This window comes from Cervus elaphus, chromosome 9, assembly GCF_910594005.1.
Source record: "Cervus elaphus chromosome 9, mCerEla1.1, whole genome shotgun sequence".
In the NCBI taxonomy this organism is placed as follows: Eukaryota; Metazoa; Chordata; class Mammalia; order Artiodactyla; family Cervidae; genus Cervus; species Cervus elaphus.
Window position 1 is genome coordinate 60,010,630 of NC_057823.1, and position 18,839 is coordinate 60,029,468.

At 37.9% G+C, this 18,839-nt stretch overlaps 1 protein-coding gene across 5 annotated transcripts in view; it reads right to left on the reverse strand.

Moving 5' to 3' along the window:
- JAKMIP2 (janus kinase and microtubule interacting protein 2) overlaps positions 1 to 18,839 on the reverse strand; it is a 187,762-nt gene that overhangs the window by 38,285 nt on the left and 130,638 nt on the right. For all 5 annotated transcript variants that reach the window (XM_043913189.1, XM_043913188.1, XM_043913185.1 and 2 more), the window contains exons 3-10: positions 14,270 to 14,767; positions 10,634 to 10,843; positions 8,687 to 8,785; positions 7,046 to 7,192; positions 5,978 to 6,118; positions 3,843 to 3,899; positions 2,461 to 2,580; positions 1,133 to 1,261 (exon numbers count right to left, since the gene is read on the reverse strand). In XM_043913189.1, the coding sequence (XP_043769124.1) occupies positions 1,133 to 1,261; positions 2,461 to 2,580; positions 3,843 to 3,899; positions 5,978 to 6,118; positions 7,046 to 7,192; positions 8,687 to 8,785; positions 10,634 to 10,843; positions 14,270 to 14,767 (1,401 nt within the window). The remainder of the gene's footprint in view (positions 1 to 1,132; positions 1,262 to 2,460; positions 2,581 to 3,842; positions 3,900 to 5,977; positions 6,119 to 7,045; positions 7,193 to 8,686; positions 8,786 to 10,633; positions 10,844 to 14,269; positions 14,768 to 18,839) is intronic.

Genomic DNA, 18,839 nt, shown 5'->3' on the forward strand with positions numbered 1-18,839 from the left:
TTGCTTATCTATTTATTTCAGTTCACCATGGGTTTTTAAAAAATGTTTGCTCTTTTAGGTATGTGTGTGTGCATGTATGTATGTATGAATGCTACCCTTTAAACATATATAGTTATAATATCTATCCTTTCCCACTAACCAACTTAACGTAGTTTCCACAGCACTCCCCAGTACACTGTAGACCTTCTAATAAGGAAGTAAGATAAAATCACTGGATGGTCACATTCATTTTTGACCCATGTAAACTAACATATGAGGCAGTGATGGCATGGTGGTGATGATTGAACTCAGGAGGACTAGGTTCGTATCCTAGCTTTCCTGTAAGCTACATATCCTGGCTTTAATATAACTAAGCTACACTTAACTTCTACTAAGCTACTATTTCCTCCCCTCTAGAAAGGAGTTAATAATAGCATCTAACTTATAGAGTTGTTTTAGGATTATATAAGATAATGCATATAAAATACTCAGAACAATGCTTGAAATACAGCACGGACTCAGTAAATGTCAAGTTTAGTACTGTGTGCGGTTTTTTAAAAAGGCAGTTGCAAGATAATGGAAAAAAATAACTGACCTAGTAAAATATGACTTGGAATCAACAGTTTTCCATTTATTAGCTGTGTGATCTTGAGCAATTCAATTAACCTCTCTGAGCCTCAAATTCCTCTTTTATGAAATACCTACCTTAGAGGGCTGGCACAAGGGTTAAGTGAGATATTATCAGTGATAATTCTCAGTAAGCTGTCAATCTAATGCTGGGCACTTACGAACTAAGAAAAGGAACTGGCTACCACTGCTTTTGAAAGATGAGTTTTTTTTTTTCAAGCAAGAAACTAAAAAAAAAGGATTATCAAAATTCAACATTTTCTAACTTTGAAAGTGCAAGCTTTCAAATAGCATAAATGAGAACTAGGCACTCAACTGTCTTTAAAGGAACAAAAGCATTGATCTAAGCTGGTTCTAATGTCTCCAGATCCAACGTTTGTTGACATAAAAGATAAAGCAGTTCAAAAGCTGCATTGGAGAGAAGGGTACAAGGGAAGCTATCCTATTGATACTTTTATGTCCATGGTACTTTTATGCTGTGGCTGTTGCAAGCCCATTCGGGGCACTCTCGCAGATGTACACTAACCTTGGCTTCTCTTTCAGCATCAATGATGCCTCCAGTCTGCTCCTGCAGGAGGGCATATGCTCTTTGGAGAGCCTGGTATTCTTTTGTTAATTGTCGGAATCTTAGCTCAGATTCTTCAGCTGCCAAACTCTTGAGGTTAAAAAAAAAAGCCAAAAAATAATTATGTTATGTTCACATCCTGTGTCCATGTAAATTGTTTAAAGACAAATAAAAGTTTGCATGATTTTGGATTCTATGTAATTCTTAATTTTAAAGGATGTTACAGGCACAAACACTATAACACTTTTAAGATGCAAATTGCAGAAATATTTAAGTATTTATTAATAAAAGAAGCATTTACTTATTTATATATTTCTGGTTATTGCCCATTTGGGATTGGATTACAGAAAATTTTGGATTCAAATGATAAAAACTTATACCCAGATTTTGGATGCAAATTTGAGGAGATGATAATCAGAATTTTAGTCCCAGTTCCTTTCAATATATTCATATCTAACAACTTCTTCCTCAGGTAAATTACAAAAACACAGTTTTACAGCTTCAGGCCTCAAACTTGGGAACATAACACAATCATCAGAGAAGTTTGGGGATTCCACCCTCAAGATCTGAGTCAGGAGTTGTGTGGTCCAGGAACTTCCACAGTAACTGAACATCCCAGATAGTTCCAATGAAGGTGGCCTACAGAGCACACTTTGCTAAACACTGTCTTAGACTTGAATTTAAAAGTTTGTCTTCTTATGGTTGTTGGAGGGAAGGGAGAGGGAAAGGAATAGTTAGGGAATTTGGGATGTTCATGTACACACTGCTCTATTTTAAATGGATAACCAACAAGGACCAGTATATAGCACATAGAACTCTGCCTGGATGAAAGAGGAGTTTGGGGGAGAACAGGTACATATACATATGGCTGAGTCTCTTTTCTGTCCACCTAAAACTATTACAACAGTATTAATGAGCTATATCCCAATATAAAATAAAAAGTTTAAATAAAAAATAAATAAAAATAAATCAGAAAAAAAAGCTTGTTCTACGCTTGTCATTTGGTTCACACTTTCTCTGGATGAAGACTTTGGGAGAGTAATTATATATATCTTGAAAAAAATCTTCAAGCTACAGAGCTGAACTTCAGAGAAGTTTCTATAAGGGCTACATAACATAGGTGAAGCTCTTTTCCGAGAGGTAACAAAGCCAGGCAAGATCTCAAAACTGGTCACTGTTATGAGATTATGTGCTTTTCATAAAGGAGACAAAAAGTGAAACGCTTTTTCTCTCCCTTCAAGGAAAGCTGTGACAATATCAGAAAAGATAAGAAAAGTAAAAAAGCCTACCTCATCCAAGTCATCATCAGGAGTAGCTGGTGTCCGGTCTGTTCTAAATGAGGCCATGGATGATGTTTCTGAATCCATGGAGTCCTCATCATAGCCAATAAATGGGTCCAAAACAGGCCTCTAATGGAGGGACAGTACACATTTATCAAAAAAACTAAGGGGGGAAAGTCAACATATTATCAACACACTGTCAACTGCAGACATGCAAATGAACAGAGAACACATAGCTCCTTTAATGTTCCTTTGATAAAATAAACATATTAGGCATGAACACAATGATTCCAATAAATGTTTCTACTATGTTATTTCACTTCTGATATTTTGGAGGAAGATTCATTAATATTTGGCTCTGTTCATAAAAACCCTGGATCCTCTCTTATGTTACGTTTTATATCACGCTGATTTTATGTGATTTTTCTGTTGGGTATTTAAGCTACAATCAAGAAATTCTGAAAGTTCAGGTATCTATGGGAAGGGGATTATCAAATCCTATCATCTAATTCCACATTCAAATCAAATGAGGTAACTGTTTTCTGTGTTTTTAAGTATTATAAACATTTTCCCATATCTTTATTATTCAATGGCATCATTTTAAGTGGCTTTATAATTTTTACTTAATTACTATTTTTTATTTTTTAAAGTATAAATAATGTGATTAATATCTACTACATATATTTTGCAACGTCTATAATTAATTTTTTAGAAGACTTTATGATTAAAAAAATGTGTATTTGGGCTTTGGATACATCTCGTCATTCTATCTTTCTAGAAAGTAGGAAACATTTGTACATTTTACTAGTAGTAGATTCAAGCCCCCCATTTTTTTGCACCTCAATGTGTGTTATCAAATGAGGCAACTGTTAAAAAAAATCAAACAAATTGACAAATTAAATAGCAAAACTTTGTGGATTATAATAGGCTATACAGATATGAGAATTGGCATTATCAATAATATTGCCCAAGTGAATAATGAAAATATAATTTAATCAATTATAGGATGGGTATCAGATGCTAATATTATTCATGGGAGACATCAAATCATGTGTATCTCTTGCATGTTCTTGAAGCATGACTCTCCAGCTTGTCAGATAACCCTTTCTACTTCAAATCTAGTGGGTTCTTCACTCAGAAAACCTGTATTAAAGCAAACACTTTCAGCTTAAAATCCACAACACAATTATTTTTTCAACAACACAATCATTTTTGGACTTCTAAGAACTGTCAAGAGGAAAGATTTTCTTCTGGCAAATAAACCCCATGCTCTGCTGCAGCTCAGGAACATCTGATTTATCATGTCTTTGCAGGAAGATGCCTTGGCAAGCTTCACTCCTCTGGCTGTGCTTGTGTGTGGCAAAAGCCTGATAACCTAGTTTCCTCATTACCTTAATTGGTTTGGAACTTCTTCTATGCTTTCTTCTACGAATGAGCTTTTCCCGGTCCTGGAAAACAGATGAAAGGCTTTTCAGCTCTTGAGTTGGTACATATTTTCCTATAGCTTTTTTGTTTGTTTGTTTTGAAAGACAGAGTTGTTTTTTTCCCTGAGGCATAGACATATTTCTATTTAAAATAAGATTATGTTTTGTAAAATTTGGCAACTTTGGATTTGATACTTAGGTATTTTCAAAGGAAGAATATTTTACAACTTTTCATGATAATCTGTGTGGATCTGAGAGCCTCACAGTCAGGAAGTACACTGTGCTCCTAATGGGCATTCTTTGTTTTATACTTGAAATGAAGTACAAAGGAGCTATTCATTGTTCTCCTAAAGTAGGATTCTTCAGTTTCCTCAGATCCCTCCAGGCCAGAATACTGGAGTGGATAGCCTTGCCTTCCTCCAAGGGATCTTCCCAACCCAGGGATCAAATCCACGTCTCCCACATTGCAGGTGGATTCTTTACCAGTTGAGCCACAAGCGAAGCCCAAGAATACTGGAGTGGTTAGCCTATCTCTTCTCCAGTGGATCTTCCCAATCCAGGAATCAGACGGAGTCTCCTGCATTGCAGGTGGATTCTTTACCAACTGAGCTATCAGGGAAGCCCAGATATAATGACTGATTTCTTAATTCATTCTTTTTGTGAAAGGAGATACTCTGGGAATTTGGTGTCCACCTGCTAAGTATTTCATATGGTTATTATACACATTCAAAAGTAGAAGAAATAAGTAACACTTATGTCTGTCTGAAAGTCTGGTAGAAATGCCTCAACATCTCAAAATTCTGTAAGAAACTTAGCTTAAACTGAGGATACTCAAAGTCAAGCAAATTCTTAGACTAGTGAATCTGTGAGATTTATGAGTTATTAAGGATGTGGAACTGAAGTGAGGGGCATAGAGATTTGAAGGGCATGTTTAACAAATAACCTAGATTAAGCCAGTAGTATTAATTTCCCCCCACCTTTATAAACAAAAATAACTTGATCATCCAATCTCAATATATTTAAAACTTTAAAAATTTATACTTAGATGACTCTTCTAATGTGGCATATGCATTATAACAAACACTCAATATAGAAAATTTTAAAAGGGTAAACCATAAATAATTATAAGCTGAATTTATAATCCTTTTTTTCCTCAATAGCAGTAAATCATGTTGTTCACTCTACTCTGGAGACTACCGTCTGAAGTTCTCCCATCACTAGTTCACCTCTGTAAGCCTTGGCTGGTTGTGAAGTTAGAGTGATCACAGATGTCACTTGCAGAATAAAGACAGAGAGGCAAAGGGGAAAACCCAAGTGCAGATACAGGTCTCAGTCCAAAGCTGCTGGTAACACAGACTTCCCTTGTGGCTCAGCTGGTAAAGAATCTGCCTGCAATGCAGCAGACCTGGGTTCAATCCCTAGGTTGGGAAGATCCCCTGGAGAAGGGAAAGGCTACCCACTTCACTATTCTAGCCTGGAGAATTCCACGGACTGTACAGTCCATGGGGTCGCAAAGAGTTGGACATGACTGAGTGACTTTCACGTAACACAGGTCTCAGCCAGGTGCAGATGGGAGTAACAACTGCCTGACCTACTTCAGCAGGTACTGAAGTCCTCAGAACATCTGGACTGGAATTTCAGCTGTCATGTCATTGTGACATTGCTGTTCATTTGACAAATATTTATTAAACTATCAGACACTGAATCAGGTGTTGGGAAATAAGAGGCCTATAGTCTTGTTATTGTAGGCAAAATATTTAATCTCTGAGCCTCAGAATCTTGATACTAGAAGGTAATTATAAGATACAGCACACCATCAATCTACTCACATATAATACATTTCGGAATTCTTTTATTGTGCTCTGTAGCTATTATTTGAGTTAACAAATTAGTTAACAAAGGATTATAACTGAAAAGATATAAAACAGTTAAAGGATATAAAGGAGTTTTGGAATAGTCTCTTGAACCTATTTACATATTAATCACATGAACTTGGTCCTTTGCAGCTAATCCAAAATTATTAAGTGTTTCTAGCATATGTTGATTTCTTGCCTACTTGTCCTTGAGGACAGCTTAGAGTTTACAGATTAATCAAGACCTACCCTTGTGAGCTCATCAATAATGTTCTGTTGCTCAATGACCTGAAGTTTTAGAAACTCTGTCTCTTGTTCTTCATTAGCTTGATCGAGGTCATTTAGAGATTTTAATTTCTTCAAGGGTGGATGGGATGTGATTTTTTCTCTCTGGGTTAAAGAAAAAAAAAAAAAGAAAGTATAGGTGGAAACTTTAAAAATCCCAAACTTCAGTGGCTAATATAAACTGCCTGTAGAAATTTTATGAAGTTCCAGCTAAAGGTGAAAACTGTTTAGCTTCAATACATAGACACACACACCGACTAACACCCTCACATCTATTTTGTCTGCTATAATAGGTGGAAATCATTGGGAATGTCTGAAGATCTCTACAACTGGACTAGAAGTCTGTGAAAGAGGACATTAGTACATCACCTCTCTATATAAAGCAAATGATGGCATCTATTTCCAGTTATTATGCAAGATCTTAGAAGATGCGGGTATACTTACTACACTGTTCTATAAAGAACCCATCAGTAAAACTCTTGGAAGAGGGCCTTTTTTTAAAACATTTTATTTTTAAAAAATTTTAGTGAATTATATTTGATTTACAAAGTGTTAATTTCTTCTGTAGAGCAAAGTAAATCAGTTATACATATGTATACATATGTATTCTTTTTTAATATTCTTTTCCATTCTGGTTTATCACAGGATAATTGTGATATCATAGGATATTGAATACAGTCCCCTGTGCTGTAGTAGGGCCTTGTTGTTGATCCTGGAAGCAGGCTTCTATGGCTGAGGAGACAGGTTGGAACTCTGCTTCTCTATTTTGGAGCTTTTGGAGAGTGTGCAGATTTCTGGAAGTGCTCCTATCGTTCTGCAAAATTGAGAAACTCCATAAAATTCAGAGCCAGCAGCCTTCTTTTGATTTCTTCCTTGTGGGTTCTTCCTTGCTTACATAAGGGGAAAAAATCTAAATTTTCACAAAGAGCACTGTATAATATTTTAAAAATAAACTGGGAAAGACCAGGAAGTCAGGTTAGTGGCATAATAAAAACAAGGAAGCTGCACTTTTGCAGAGTCTGTGATACATACCATTTCTGAATTTTCCTTGGTAACGGCTTTTAGTTTATCTTCCATGCGCTGCAAAGACACCATCAGTTCATCATTTCTCTTGGCGAGGCACTTGTTCCTTTCCAGAAGAGGTTTACATTGTTTTTCAGCTTCCCGCACACGCTTTAACTGGGAAGACATAAAACAATGTGTCCCTTCTGTTTAGAGTCTGAAAATAACTGCATTATAGCAACAGCCACCAAAAAAAGTGTAAAATATATGGCAGGATATTTTAAACATAAACATCTAAAAATTATGTAAAAAATTCCTACTACTAATAAGCATATGAAAGTAGCACAAAAGGAAATAGGCAAAAGACAAAGGGTAAATCACACAGTATATCAAAAAGGCCACTAGATATTTGGAAAGTTATTCTGCCTCATTAGTAAGAAGGAAAATAAAAATGAAAATTCTATAATAAGAATACATCTCACACCCACCAAAATGACTAAAATGATCTATAATATTATTTTTACATGCTTACAAAGACAAGGAGAAAATGTAACTCATATATTATTGGAGGGGGTTTAATTGTCATAACAACTGTGGAAAACTGTTTGGTAACAAGTGCTAAAACTGACTGCATGCATACTCTATGATCCAGTAATTCTGCTCCTTGGTATAGTCCACCCAGACATGAACATATTTTCTCAACAGGGCATGTAGCAGCACCATTAACAACTTTAAACTATCATGGAACAACATATATGTCCATTAACAACAGATGAATATATACATTTACTTATCACATATAATTGTATATACATATTGCATCATATATTTTTATAATAAAATATATATATACCATATACTTTTATAATAAATGTATAATAATCATATAATTGAATAGGATGGAGTCGTGAACATGAATGAATTCTATATGCAACACAATGAATGACTCTCATCAATGTAACACTGAGCAAAAAGCCAGACGCAAAAGGATAATTATTGTATGATTCCATTTACAACACATTTTTTTGGTGGTTATTGGTCATACTGCGCAGCTTGTGGTATCTTAGTTTCCTGATCAGAGATTGAACTTGGGCCCTGGCCATGAAAGCGCTGAGTCCTAAGCATTGGAACTCCAGGTAATTCCCTACAACACATTTTTAAAATGGCGATAGACATCCATAGTAAGAGAATTCAGTACAATGGTTAACTTTAGAAGGCTGGTGATTGAGAGAGGTCTCAAGAAGGGGAAGTTTGGAGACGCTGGTAGTCTTCCACTTATTCATCCGGCTAGTAAGTTATATGAGTACTACACGTTGGGCATATTTACTGAATTGTACCTTTATTATTTGTACACTTTTCTTTATGATTCTGTACTATAACATCATATATACTACTATAGGGGCTTTCCAAGTGACTCGGTGGTAAAGAATCCACCTGGCAGTGCAGGAGACAAGGATTTGATCCCTGGGTCAGGAAGATCCCTGGAGTAGGAAATGACAACCCACTCCAGACTTCTTGCCTGGAAAGTTCCATGGACAGAGCAACCTGGTGGGCTATAGGCTATGGGGTTGCAAAGAGTTGGACACAACTGAGCGAATGAACATGGATATGCTACTGTGACAAAATGCCTAAAAAGTAATAAAATTTGAAAAAAATCTGCTTAGAACTCACCAGTTCATTTCGTTCATCTCCAAGCAAGGTATTCCTGTCTTCTAATTTTCTTATCGTGGCGTTCAACTCAGCTATTCTCTTCTGATTTCTTCGCAAATCCTACACATGAAAATTAAAATGGGAATTTCTTCAATAAAACTTTTCACAAAGTTTTAGAATGCTGCTCTTAAAAGTAATAGGCTTAGTTCCTTTCATCTGGTTTATGAGTTGAGAGTAAAATGTCCTCTTACTCAGAGGAGAGTAAATATTTACCTTATTCCAAACCCCCAAATTCACTGCTTGCGTTTAAGATCACACCTGGTTGAAACTGCAAATGAATTCTATGTGGCAGATACTCCCTGGGGCCCTGACTCCTGACAAAGAAAGTGGTAGAAAGCTGGATCAGTTTATGAGACCTGTGAGCTGTGAGATCAGGGTCATGCTGTGATTACATGAGGTTCAAGGAGCGTCCCTTATGTCATGGCTGCACAGTGCTTCCCACAGTTAGGTAGGTGTCCTGCTATTACATTTAGCCAAAGAGAGTGTAGAATAGGGATGGGATCTGCAAATTCCTGCATAACTTTGGAGAAAAAGGTCAGATTCAGAAGACTGGTGCATTACCTCCATATATGGGACACAGTAGATTAATGAACAGACTTTGGTGGTAGATTTTGCCCAGATCAGCTGGCTTCCACACTGGTGTAATAGTCATGGAATCACTTCACACATAGCAATCATAGATTAATTCTGTGCTCTGGAGTTCACAGGACCATTACACACTTACATGTCCATTATCATTTTACATTTTGATAGTGCTCTACTGTTGACAAAGCAGTTCCACACACATTATATCTCTAGATTCATAGTATTCTGGAAGATTTTGCAGAACCAAGAAGATTTAGTGAGGTCTAAGTTGTTCAAGGTCTCTATCGGTAGCTCAATAACTACCATGTATTGGATGCTATGCACCAGACACTATGCTCAATATTTTGCATATCTTTTCTCCTAACCTCAGACTAGCTCTATGGAGTACCACTACTGCCTCTGTTTTACAGATAGGGAACTCTGAGCTGTCAAAGGATCTGCGAAAGTCACACGACAAACAGCAGATCCAGAATTTAAACTAAAGGGTATGACTTCAGAACATATTCTCTTGACAATTTTGCTACACTACAGGTAGGTGTCAGTGATAGAACTAAAACTTACATCTGCTAAAATCTAGTTCAGTATTCTTTCTGCCACCTACTAGGATATATATATATATATATATGTATATATATATATATCTCAATTCATAAATTATTCATTACTGAGTTCTAAGTATTAGCAATACTTTGAAATCTATCTTTGTTCCTAAATAATACATTGTCATCTTTTTAGCAGATAAATACTTTGAGAGATAAAACATATGAAAGTAAACTATATACAAGCTGATTTCTATCACTAAATGTCTAAAAATAATTTCTCATATAGAATGACGAAAATACAGGAAAATAAGTGTCAAACTCAACCAGACTTGAAGTTTTCAGATGATGGTTACAAATGGTTTAGTCTTTTACACAGTCATACATTTTGACCTCTGTACATGATAACCGTTTTTACCAGTTTCCAATTCAATTGTTCATACAAGGGAAAATTCCCAGTCTTGGCAAGGGGCAAAGTATTTTCATCTAATTGGTGATTCTTAAAATACGCTGATGTCTGGACAGGTATCATTTGGCTAGAAAAATTCTATGAAGAATTTTAAAAGATCTGTAATTCTCTTGTGATCAGCTAAGAGCAGTGCAGATCACTTTGTTGTCTATGAGTATAGAAAACCCTGCTCCCAAGGTACTCCCTGGTTTTATAGCAGGAGATAGAATTGATTTCTCTGTAGTAAACAGGAAAAGAGCTTAAGTGAAAAGTAAAACTTAGGTACTAAATAAAAGATGACTCCTGAGTCTTTAACTTCAACTTGAACAGACTTACTGGACTGCTGCAGTGTTCAGAGCCGTCTCCTGCCCTTCCTGGGATTTCTCGTTTTGGACTGCTCATGTTACATTCAGCCTCCTTGACCAGAAAGAGCTGTTCATCCAAAGCCTCCTTCTGGAGTTGGAGCTTCTGTACATAGCCTGTTTGGGTCTCCAGTTCCTTTTCCAGAGAAAAGATGATCCTGTCCTTGGCTTTGATCTCATCCATCTGAATTAAATGACACCCAGGACATTTTGTTTAACAATGCTGCAAAGAAATGCATCTTCACAATGGTATGAGCTTAACTTCTTTCTGCTCATTGAAACAGGAAAAAAAAAATCATGAATACGACAAGTATATTTAATTCAGGAATAAGGCAAACTGGTGTCAAGGAGGGTAATTTTTTTTTCTCTTTAGTATACCCTGTGTAGATGCTGTGATTCAGTATATTGTTTGAAATAGTCTGGGTTGGTTGAATATAGAAAGCAAAAGTTAACTCGAAGACAGGTTATTAGTGTTAATTAAAGACAGATACTAAATATTCTACTACAATGTTTCCCAGGACAACGTGTGATGTTACTTCCTATTTGGGGGAACCATCTTTGAATTCCTTTTAAAAAGCAGTAACAACAATGAACAGGTCATTGAACCTGAAAAAGCTTCAGTATTTCTAGTAGCTTCATCATTTTCTAAGGCCAGTATGTTTGCATTCAGGTGATGAGTTTGTCCTTCCATGGTTCATATTATATGGCTCCTTTCATTCCTATCCATTTTCCAGGGCAGCTAGTTCTTAGCAACCATTTTATTATTACCATCAGAAAATCATGGTTGGGACAAGAACAGGAACAGAAAATACCTGGCAATATTAGCCACTGTTTTCCCACCTGTATCTGTGGGATATATTTATTGTTAAGTCTGAGCATGGTTTCAGAAATACTTCTCAACTAAAGGCCAAAAGCATTTGGTACCTGTTGATCAGATTTCCATCAGACTAAAAACTTTCTGCCATCCCTGGGTGAGGGCTAGTGAAATTATTGTCTATAAACAATCTTTGAAGAAAGCAAGCCTTTCTTCTCATTTTATTATATTCTATGAGAATATTAAAAATGAAAACAGGGTAGGTAAGTAGACACATTTAATATAAATAATATTATACTGTTCTCCTCTTTATAAGAATGTCTCCTTACACATAACAAATCACTTTGTATAAATATTTCGTTGCTGTGTTCCTAAGACCAAAATACATTTTTGAGTATATTTGGGACAGAAATTGTGTTATACAATCACATTTCCCCACATGTAACTATTTGTGAGCTACTGCCTCCAAGTCACACGATTAACTTTTAGATCATTTTGGGGAGGTCATGGTCCTGGGATATCATCTGATAACTTGGCAAGTAATCAAACACTGCCCTGTTAATTTGGGAGTAAACACATTGTCTTTATTTTTATTTCCTTGTAGGAGACTTGAGTCTAGTGTTATTCTTATCTAAGTAGCATGTTCATTTGCTAGATCTGTTATCTATGGTTTATTTACAGTTTACCGGCGCTATAGATCTGCATGTTCCTACTTGGTTTTGATGTACCCTACATAAATAAACCTGCTGGGAAATCACCTCATCACACCCATATAATCATTCTCATCATCATAACTGAAATTTATTGATCTTTTAATACATTCAATGCATTCAGGGTCTTACATATCTTATCTCATTTTAAAACAATCCTATTATGTAGTTCTGTTATCACCGCTTCACAGGTGATGACTGAGGACCCAAAGGGTAAAGAGCTTGATCATCGTCATATGGCTAATAAATGATGAAGCCTGATTTAAAATACAGACTTATGACCCTAGAGCCCATTCTATTAGGCACTGTGCTATACTTCTGCCAAGATTATCCTTCCAGCATTTTCTCAAAATGGTTTTCGGTAGAATATCAAGTAACTAGTGTCAAGGAGTCTCAATTGCATACTGGTTATAAGCATGGACTCTGGTTTCAGAATACTGAAAATCCTCCAAATTCCTAGTTCTTAAGTAGGGAGGGGGTACATACCAGAATTCCCTGGGGAGATTTTCTACACAAGATCACTCTGATTTCTCTCCCTTTCTGTTCCACAAATGGAACTGGGTATTGGGGTAAGAACAAGATTCGAAGGAAAAAATGAAGACCAGTACATCTGTATTACTGAAAAGTATCCCATTTTTCTGTTTGCACTCAATTTTTGAACTAATATTCAGAGAAACTAGATTTTACACTGTTACTCAGAGAGATATCATGTCTGTCTCTGCAATGTGCCAGTGAAAAGAAGTCATGAAAAAGTTATAACCATGGATGGGTGGATATATTTCTAGACTTATTCTGAAACCATTGACAAACAAAAATATTTAATGTAAAGCTTCCTTTTTATTTACCTACCTGCTGACTCCAGAGTTCACATCCTGATTCTTTCTTCATCAGCCACTGGTGTTTTAAAAACCAAAGGCAGGGCAGAGAACAATATTTCTGACCTGCCTTTGGTCTTTATTGTCAACCAATACAATAGCATGAATTGCAGATAAAAAAATTTGTAAAGTGTGGCAAAGGCAACATTTACAGTCACACTGTATTGCAGTACAAAGAAAATTACAAATTTAATTTTTTTCTAATATGTCCTCTGATAACCACTTTTTACATAAAATCGAAATCCTAGCGAGATCATCCAAGGGACATAATTAGAATTCTCAGAATATAAATGGCTAGAATCAGCAGATACAAGAAGGAAAGTGTTTCTTAAATTCTTTTCTAAGAAAATATTTTTAGAGAAGCACAAAGTATACTTGAACAGGTGATAGTTAATTTGATAATATATAACCCAGATATAACTGATGCTAAACATTCTGAATACAGATGCAAATAAACACTTCTAAGACAAGGTCAATCTGCAACATGATAGCTTTCACACAGTAATTCTATTTGTTTTACTTTTAAGCATAGTGAAAAGACTGATGTGGCTTTTGGTTATACATATTAAAAAAAAGCTTCAACTCAGTAGGGGCTGAAGTAAGTCTTAGAAATTGGTAATAGCAAGTAAGCTAGGTAGGAATGACAACCAGTTTAAGAATTATAATGGCCTCTATTTTGAATTGCCTCCATTTACTTTGGGAAAGAAGGAGATCTATTTGTAAAATGACTAGGGGTTTTATAGCTCTACTTCTTGCCTTCAGACATGGTTCCTGGGGAGAAAACACGTGAATCCCTCAGTATGTTCCCACTGGCTGCCACTTTCAGACACCTTGAAAGCCAGACAAAATTCCCCTGCCCCTGTAAAAACATTTTATAAATGGAAAGCCTACAACACATGCCGATGTTGGAAGAGTATATCATTCAGAAAATTTCTATATACACCCAAGGAAACAGGAGCCATTAAATAGATAACTCTCCATACGTGTGAGGCTAGAAAAATCCACCTTTTATGAGAAAGTTGACTTCAAAATCTTTTACCTTTTACAATGTCAATTTTGGCCTGGGTGCATCTATTTACCTGTCGACTTATTTTGTACTAGACAGAAGGAGGGCACTGTTTATAATCGACTCATGAAAAAACACCCAAAAAAGCAAGCCCCACGGCGCTCGGAAGCCTGGAAAGAGAACGGTTCTGCCCTGGGTTACTAACCAGCCTCCGAATATCCCGCTCCGACTCCCACTTGATCTTGGAGATGGCTTCCTGGTGGGACTGATGCTCACTCCTGAGGTCCCCAGCCTTGATTTTATCCGCTTGGATCATGTTGCTCAGCGCCTCGTCCACCTGCTTCTTGGCCGTTTTCAGGTCCGCAATCTCCTGCAAGAGCTTAAGGCGCTCGGCGTCGAAGAGCTTCCGGGCCTCCTCGCGGGCCTCGATGGTGAGCGCTGTCCTTACTTTGTCGCTGCTGCCGTCCCGCAGCGCGCACAGCGCCGACTTGAGCCTCTGGATCTCGCCGTCCCGCACCTTCACTGTCCGGGCCATCTCCTGCTCGTGCTGCTTGATGAGGTTCTCCCGCACGGCCTGCAGCTCCTTCATCTTTTCCTCGTGGAGCTTGGCTTTGAGCTCCGTCACCAGGACCGTGTGCTTCCGCTGCTCCAGCTCGCGGATCCGCTTGGCTTCTTGAGTCTTCTCTCGCTCGAGTTTAGATACCTGAGAGGCGAAGGGAGGCAGAGAGGTGAGCCTCGTCAGAAAGATGTGCTCCTAGGCAGGACTGGCAGCTCGGATCCCTGGGATCTCCTAATGCCTCACCTCTTTTCAAATTCCAGCCTACAGTGGAAGGAGGGAGCGAGGAGGGGGCCCGCGGGAAACCACAGGCCTTTTTATGCTGGGAGGACAGCATGGGAGGGCTTCCCTGACAGCTCAGTTGGTAAAGAATCCACCTGCAATGCAGCAGAATCCGGTTTGATTCCCGGGTCGGGAAGATCCCCTGGAGAAGGGATAGGCTTCCCAACTCCAGTATTCTTGGACTTCCCTTGTGGTTCAGCTGGTAAAGGCTCTGCCCGCAAAGCGGGAGACCTGGGTTCCATCCCTGGCTTGGGAAGATCCCCTGGAGAAGGGAAAGGCTACCCACTCTAGTATTCTGGCCTGGAGAATTCCATGGACTGTACAGTCCATGGGGTCACAGAGAGTCTGACAAGGCTGAGCCACTTTAACTTTCACTGTATGTGAAAGCAGGACGTATCTGAGGATGCTTCCAATACTTTGTTCAGACAAATATTTGATGTTCTGGGGCTTTACTATTTTGTACAGTCTTCAGGCAAGCAGCACAGGCATTACCCAGAGGCTTATCAGAAATGCAGGGGATCCATCCCAGACCTATGAATGAGAGCCTGTGTTTAACACATCCCCCAGTGACAGACATACACATTAAAATTAGGAAGTTGTGCTCTAATGTTTCTCATCTTGGTGAGGAGTTCAAAATAGATCATCTGGAGATCATTCTAGACTACATATCCCTAGTGAGGTCTAAACTGATAACTGTGCATGACCTAGAACACCCAGGATAGTCCATAGTTCAATATTTTGATCCGACTAAAAAGTTGTGCCTAAAGTGATAGCATAAAACATTTTCCTTTCTTTTTCTTCTTCTTCTTTTTTTTTTTTTTTTTCTTTTTTGAAGAGAAGATAACTGCTGCTAAGGGGGAGGTAAGGAATGAAGATGGTTGATACGTCCTCAACTTCACCTTCCTTACCATAGCAACTTGGTTCCACCCCCCCAAATTTTCACAGATACACACACCAGCAAAAACCCCTGCAGTACAAGGACCTCTGTGTTACAGGAGGTCAGTGGCTGTTATTTTGGCTACATGGGTGTCTGTCTGCATTCTTCACTATCTGAACTCTTATCTCCCTCTCTTCCCCATCTATGTCAACACTCTGGGGAATTTAATAAAGTATTGCTTCTAATCTTTTTAACTGCAAGGAGAAAAGAAAAAATTCTCCTGTGTTTTTTACTATTTCCAATGGTAATACAGATCTCTTTATAGATAAGCAATAGCACTGCCTTAATTTGGCTGTGAGTTCGTCTCTGGTTTAGTAGATGAGTGTGTGGCCTGGCATCTGTAGCTTAAAAAAGCCTCTCTAGGCTCTTGTACTGTCCTCCTCCTACTGTCATCTCTGCTGCCTTTCTTTGTTCCTCTGTCTCAGTCTTTTGCACACAATCACACACAGGCAGTAACCTAGAAAAAGGGAAAAACCGGGCAGCCCCAGGAGTAATATCTAGGTGAGTGATACGGAGTCTCTGCCAATTGTAAAATTAGAACAGTTTGCAAAATAATTGCTGAGCCTTTCCAGCTGAAAAATGGTAAGATCCAAATTCCTTATTGAAACAATTGTAATTATGACATAAAGTGTCTGAGATTTTACTTACCTTAATGGTTTACCTACCTTTAGCTAGAACAGGATTTTCTAAGTCCACATGTCATTCTATGAATATTTGATTTTAAAGGTACAACAATTATTCCCACGTAGGTTATTCTAAAAGGACTCGGGACACAAGGAGATTTGGCGAAATAAACAGTCAGGCATCCCCAAACAACTGTTCTCGGGTCTTGCCTCCAGCCCAGCCCCAGGTCCCCTCCCAAATGTCTGTTAGCTCACAGGTTCTAGAGCAGCGCTGTCCCACACGGTGGCCACTAGCCACAGCGAGCACTTGTCATACTGGAAAGTCTGAACTGAGCCTGGCCCCAGGTACAAAATACTCATCCCATTTCTAAGACTTAGTATGAAGTAAACATTAATATATCATTAATAATTTTTATATTGGTTGAAACTATAATATTTTGAAGTTTTTTTTGGCCTTGTGGCATGTGGGATCTTCCTCAAGCAGGGATCAAACCCATGCTCCCTGCATTGGAAGTGTGGAGTCTTAAACAATGGACTGCCAGGGAAGTGCAAAACTATATATAGTATTTTGGATAAATTAGGTAAAATAAAGTATACTATTAAAATTAATTTGGTTTATTGTTACTTTTTAAAATTGTAGTTACAAGAAGTTTTAAAATCACATATATGGCTTGCATTTGTGGCTTGCATTATATTTCTTTTGGACAGCATTACTCCAGAGTTCTTGGAGGTTCATTTACCAAACTGAGCTTTCATCACACTGCTGCGGACATTCTCTGAGCAAAATCCTGTTATGATCTATGTGCCGGGGCTTCTTCCTGTTGGGGAATAGAATCCCAACACTTCAACTGCCCCTTTCAGCTCTCAGAAGACTTGGCTGGACTTTCAGCCCCTATTTTAACTCCTCACTCGACATCTCAGGCATAGCGCAGTATTCTATTTTCTGCACACACCCTGAATCTCTACACCTCTGTGCCTGCCTCAGTTTCTTCTTCCCGATCTGCCCTTCCCTCAGCTCCTTTTGGGATCGTCTCATTCCTCCTGACCCAGCTAGATGCTACCCTTTCTGGTCATAACACCCTGATCACCCAGGACCAAGCTCATTTCTTCTGCATTTGTCTTCTCAGTGCAGTTTGTTAACACCTCCTTGCTGGTCTCTTCCACATTTTTCTTTATGCTGTATATATATATATATAATTTTTTTTTTTTTTTTGGTACACTTGTCTGTCCTCACTATCTCCTCTCCTACCTCACCTTGGTTGGAAACTCCTGGAAGGCTGCCAGTGAGCCTTGTTCATCACTGTCTACCCAGTGGTTGTCAGCATAACACAGAAGACAAAAGAGCATGCGTGAAATTAAAGAATGTAAGCCAATATGTTTCCCTGGCTAGCCTCGTAACCAGAGGCAGGAATAATGTATCCTGTCATACATTTTAGAGAACATAGGCTTGCACTGTTACCCAGAGCAGCCCTTATCCATCCCTTCCCTGTATAAAACAATAAAAGAAAAATACCCCCAACATATAATGTCTGCCTGTGCTCTGTTTGATATTTCTCCCAATGCTTCAGTAATGACTGCCTAAATCTTACTTCCCATTTTTTCTACAATGAACTGAAGACAGGCTTTCTAGACTATGAGTGGGCAAACAGTACCCCATGAGCCAAATCATTCCCGCCCCCTCCCCCTTTGTGAATAAAGTTTTATTGGAACACAGCCAGGCCCATCCATTTCCATGTTGCCTATGGCTGCTTTCACACTACAATGAAGTTGAGTAGTTTCACAGAACCTCTCTGGCCCACAAAGCCTAAAATATTTACTCTTTTGTACTTCACAGAAAATGTTTGCTGATTCTTCTTTAATATAATGTAATTTTTGAAAAGAGGGGCCTTATTTTTCACTGAGTTAGAATCTCTGATAATTTACCTTCCATCTAATTTATCTTGGGGAAATTAACTCAAGTGATAGGAAACTATCATCTTCAATTGAAGATGAAATTGATCATCTTCAATTTCAGCAGGATGTATTTACATTCCTTAGGCATTTGGAACAGTATCATGACCATAAGAGCAGATAGGTAATGGGTTATAAGGGGAATTTTAGCAGCTTTCCCTAAAACAATGAAAAGCTGTAGTAAAAATGGATAAAGGGTAATGAATTCTGGGTTTGTATTTTGATTTCACCATCTACTGTCTTTAAGAAAGTTGCTTTATCCTGAGGATCTTTGATTACACATTAAAAAATACCTGTAAAAGACATATTTTTAGGATTAAATTAGATAACAAATGGGAAAGTAGCTTAAATTGTAAAGTACTGTAAAATGTAAGGTAATATTATATTGAAGATAAGAGGAAATACTCATGACCTAAAATTATTTATG